We start from the raw sequence: 3,545 nt of genomic DNA, 5'->3' as shown, positions 1-3,545 counted from the left end.
TGGTTGATTGATTGATTGGATGGTTGGCTAATTGATTGGCTGGTTTGCTGATGAACTCTTACTGTCTGACTAAGATGAGTTGAATGATTGGATAATTAATTTTTTGGTTGGTTTGTAGAGTGATTGATTTGTTGATTGATTGATTGGTCGATTGATTGGTTGATTAATTGATTGATTGATTTGTTGATTAAAGGGCTTTGGAGAAGCAGACATCAGTGCCCAATCAAAAAAAGACAAAAAAGATAAAAAAGGTTCTCCACTCATTTATTCATTCATTCATTCATTCATTCATTCATTCATTCATTCATTCATTCATTCATTCATTCAATTAGCCATTCATTCGTTCACTCATTCATTCATTCTTCATTCATCCATTCATTCATTCGTCTATTCCTATTATCCAGTCAAGAACTTCATTCACTCATTCACTTATCAACATCTTCATCACGTTTTTGATCAGATAAGAAGCAGCAGAAACCGACTGAAAGTGATGAAATCTTACCGACCTTATCATCTGATGACGACGACGATGATGGTCACGGTATCACTGATAAGACAGTTGACAGAGAGTGAGTAGATGATGATGATGGTGATTGTGATGATGATGACGATGATGATTACGACGACGATGGTGATGAGAATGAAGAAGATGATGAAGAGAAAGATGATGACGATGACGATGATGAAGATGATCATTATTCTACCTATCATCATCATCGTTAACAGGCCATTCGTCTCTGACTTCGACCTAATGATGGAAAGAAAGAAACAGGAGAGGAAGAAGAGGAGGAGGAAGAATGATGACGGTGACATCATCAACGATAACGATGACATCATAGCTGACATGATGAAGATAATGAACGAGGCTGCTGAGGTTGGTTCCGACGATGAGGATGACGACGACGATGATGACGATGATAAGAATGACGATGACTGATATGAATGATGGTAGTTAAAGCAATAGGATTTAATATAAACTATCATTATTGAGTAGAGTTTACATCGCCAATATCACAATCATCACCCACCATTAATCATCATCAACATAACCGTTGTCATCATCATCATCATCACCACAGTCGCTCCAACAACCATCATCATAATCGCCTCAACGATAATCATCATCATCGCCAACAGCAAGACAGGGAGCTAAATAAGCAAAGAAAGCCTGCGATTCGTGTCATGTTGCAGCTACCATACATCAAGGCTCAACTGAAAAAGTATGCATTTTTATCATCATTATTATTATTATTATTATTATTATTATTATTATTATTGGTGTTGTTGTTATTATTATTATTATTATCGTCATCATTAGCATAATTTATTAATTTATTTGTATATTTTTTTCTTCCACAGGGCCGACATGGTGAATTCGCTTCTAGATTCTGGGATCTTAAGCTCGATAACGGTTGGCCAGGCTCTGTTATTATTATTATTGTTATTATTATTATTGTTATTATTATTATTGTTATTATTGTTAATTACTATTATATTTTTTATTATGAATATTCATGTGCTATCATGTGCAATGTGCATGATGCGTGGTTTGCACCTGTACTCATATACGCTGTGTGTGTTTGTCGTTGAAACCTCTGAAGCAAAGTCAACAAGAGAGACATTATCCTTTAACCTTTATGTCGTCGTCCTTTCAAATTATGGTTATAATTATTTAAGAGAGGGCGAAGAGTGTAACTTTTTAACATTGTAAAGAAAATTGATAGACTTGGTAATAAGATAGATTAAGGTGATAACGATGAAAATAATATTTCAGAGCTGGCTGGCCCCTCTACCCGACCACTCCCTACCCCACCTGGAAATCAGAGAGGCCCTGCTGAAGCAGCTGCTAGACGTCAGTTGTTGATTGATTGATTGATTGGTTGATTGATTGATTGATTGATTGATTGATTGATTGATTGATTGATTGATTGATTGATTGATTGATTGATTGATTGATTGATTGATTGATTGATTGATTGATTGATTGATTGATTGATTGATTCCTCTACAGTTCCCGCCAATCAGCACAGAGGGTTTAAAAATGAGTGGCCTTGGAAAAGCAGTAATGTACCTCTTCAAACACCCTAAAGAAACGAAAAAAAACAAAGAGATGTGCCACAAATTAATCAGTTAGTGATGGCGATAATGATAATAATAATAATTATTATTATTATTATAATAATGATAATAATAATTGTGTCAATGAGACATCTTATTTTAAAATAAATTAAACTTTAAATTATTAACCGAATAATAATTTTTGAAAAAAAAAACTTCACCCATAGCTAACTGGGCCAGACCTATATTCAGTCAGAATGCAGATTATAAGGCCTTATCGAAAGAGGAAAGAGAGCAGAGGGACTATGAACAGTTACCGAAGAAGAGAAAGTTAAGTGCTGACTCTGATCGACTTGTCGAGAAGCAGGAAGAAAAGTCTGTGGATTTAATTTTTCGTGTTAAAATTATATTAAATTGTAATTTTATATTATGTCTATTATTATTATTAGTGAAAATTATATTAAATTGTAATTTTATATTATGTCTATTATCATTATTATTATTATTAGTGAAAATTATATTAAATTGTAATTTTATATTATGTCTATTATCATTATTATTATTATTAAATTAAAATTAATCATTGCAAATATATAAGGATTGATAATAAATGAATAATTTTTAAGGCCCTTACGACCTGGTGACCCGGGCTACGTGTACAGGGCTAGAGTGCCTGCCCCCTCTATCAAAGACTACGTCATCAGGCCTAGGTGGAATGTTGAGGATAAACCGAGGGTCTGTATTTTGTTGTGTTGTGTGTGTGCGTGCGTGTGTGTATGTACGCGTGTGCGTGTGTGTGTGTGTGTGCGTGCGTGTGTGTGGCTCTGTGACTCCTAGACAAAACATGGTGCCTATAGCAGCTGAGCTAACTTACTAAACCATGAATGAATAGTTCGATTAATTATCTAAGTTAATTAGCCAATTAAATCAGTTAATTAATTAATTAATTAAAGTAATTTTAAACTTTTTAAATAATAATTTTCAGAATGTATCTAGCAAGAAGCAGTTGAATAAGTTTCAGCAACTTCAAAGGGCGTTCAACGAGAGAAAGAAAGGTTCCAAGTCGCAGGCTGCCGTATCAGTCAGTATTGAGGGCAGGAATATGGCTTTATAAGACTTCTCATGTCTGTCTGTCTGTCTGTGTGTGTGTGTGTGTGTGCGTGTGTGTGTGTGCGTGTTTGTAAAATGTACATTACAAAATAAGCCTGTATTAGTAGAAACATCAATTGATATAGTGTATATACGTGTAGATATTTGAAATGTATATGGAATCTTTGTACATAATCCGACGAGTACTTCGAAATTAATAAAGAAATGAATAAAAAAAAAGAGAGTCCTTGATTTATTAGTTTGATTGTTCCCGTGCTGTAAGTTTCAGTTGATCGCGTATCGTGACCACTGTTATTTCGTTAATCACTAGCAGTTGCTTTATGGATTCAATTAAGTTTTCATTCATTCGTTCGTTCATTCATTCGTTTGTTCATTCA

General features: G+C 34.1%; 1 protein-coding gene across 1 annotated transcript; it reads left to right on the top strand.

Annotated features, from left to right (window-relative positions):
- Window positions 1-754: 754 nt before the first annotated feature.
- On the top strand, window positions 755-3,172 carry HELRODRAFT_83644 (hypothetical protein; the record flags this gene model as incomplete). The annotated part of the gene is made up of 8 exons (XM_009023674.1): window positions 755-874; window positions 1,138-1,220; window positions 1,360-1,411; window positions 1,775-1,852; window positions 2,012-2,129; window positions 2,286-2,433; window positions 2,685-2,793; window positions 3,044-3,172. The coding sequence occupies 8 exons, from the start codon at window positions 755-757 to the stop codon at window positions 3,170-3,172; spliced, it is 837 nt and encodes a 278-aa protein (XP_009021922.1).
- Window positions 3,173-3,545: the final 373 nt, after the last annotated feature.

Source organism: Helobdella robusta (assembly GCF_000326865.2).
Source record: "Helobdella robusta unplaced genomic scaffold HELROscaffold_37, whole genome shotgun sequence".
Classification (NCBI taxonomy): domain Eukaryota; kingdom Metazoa; phylum Annelida; class Clitellata; order Rhynchobdellida; family Glossiphoniidae; genus Helobdella; species Helobdella robusta.
This window is presented reverse-complemented; position numbering and strand designations above follow the sequence as displayed.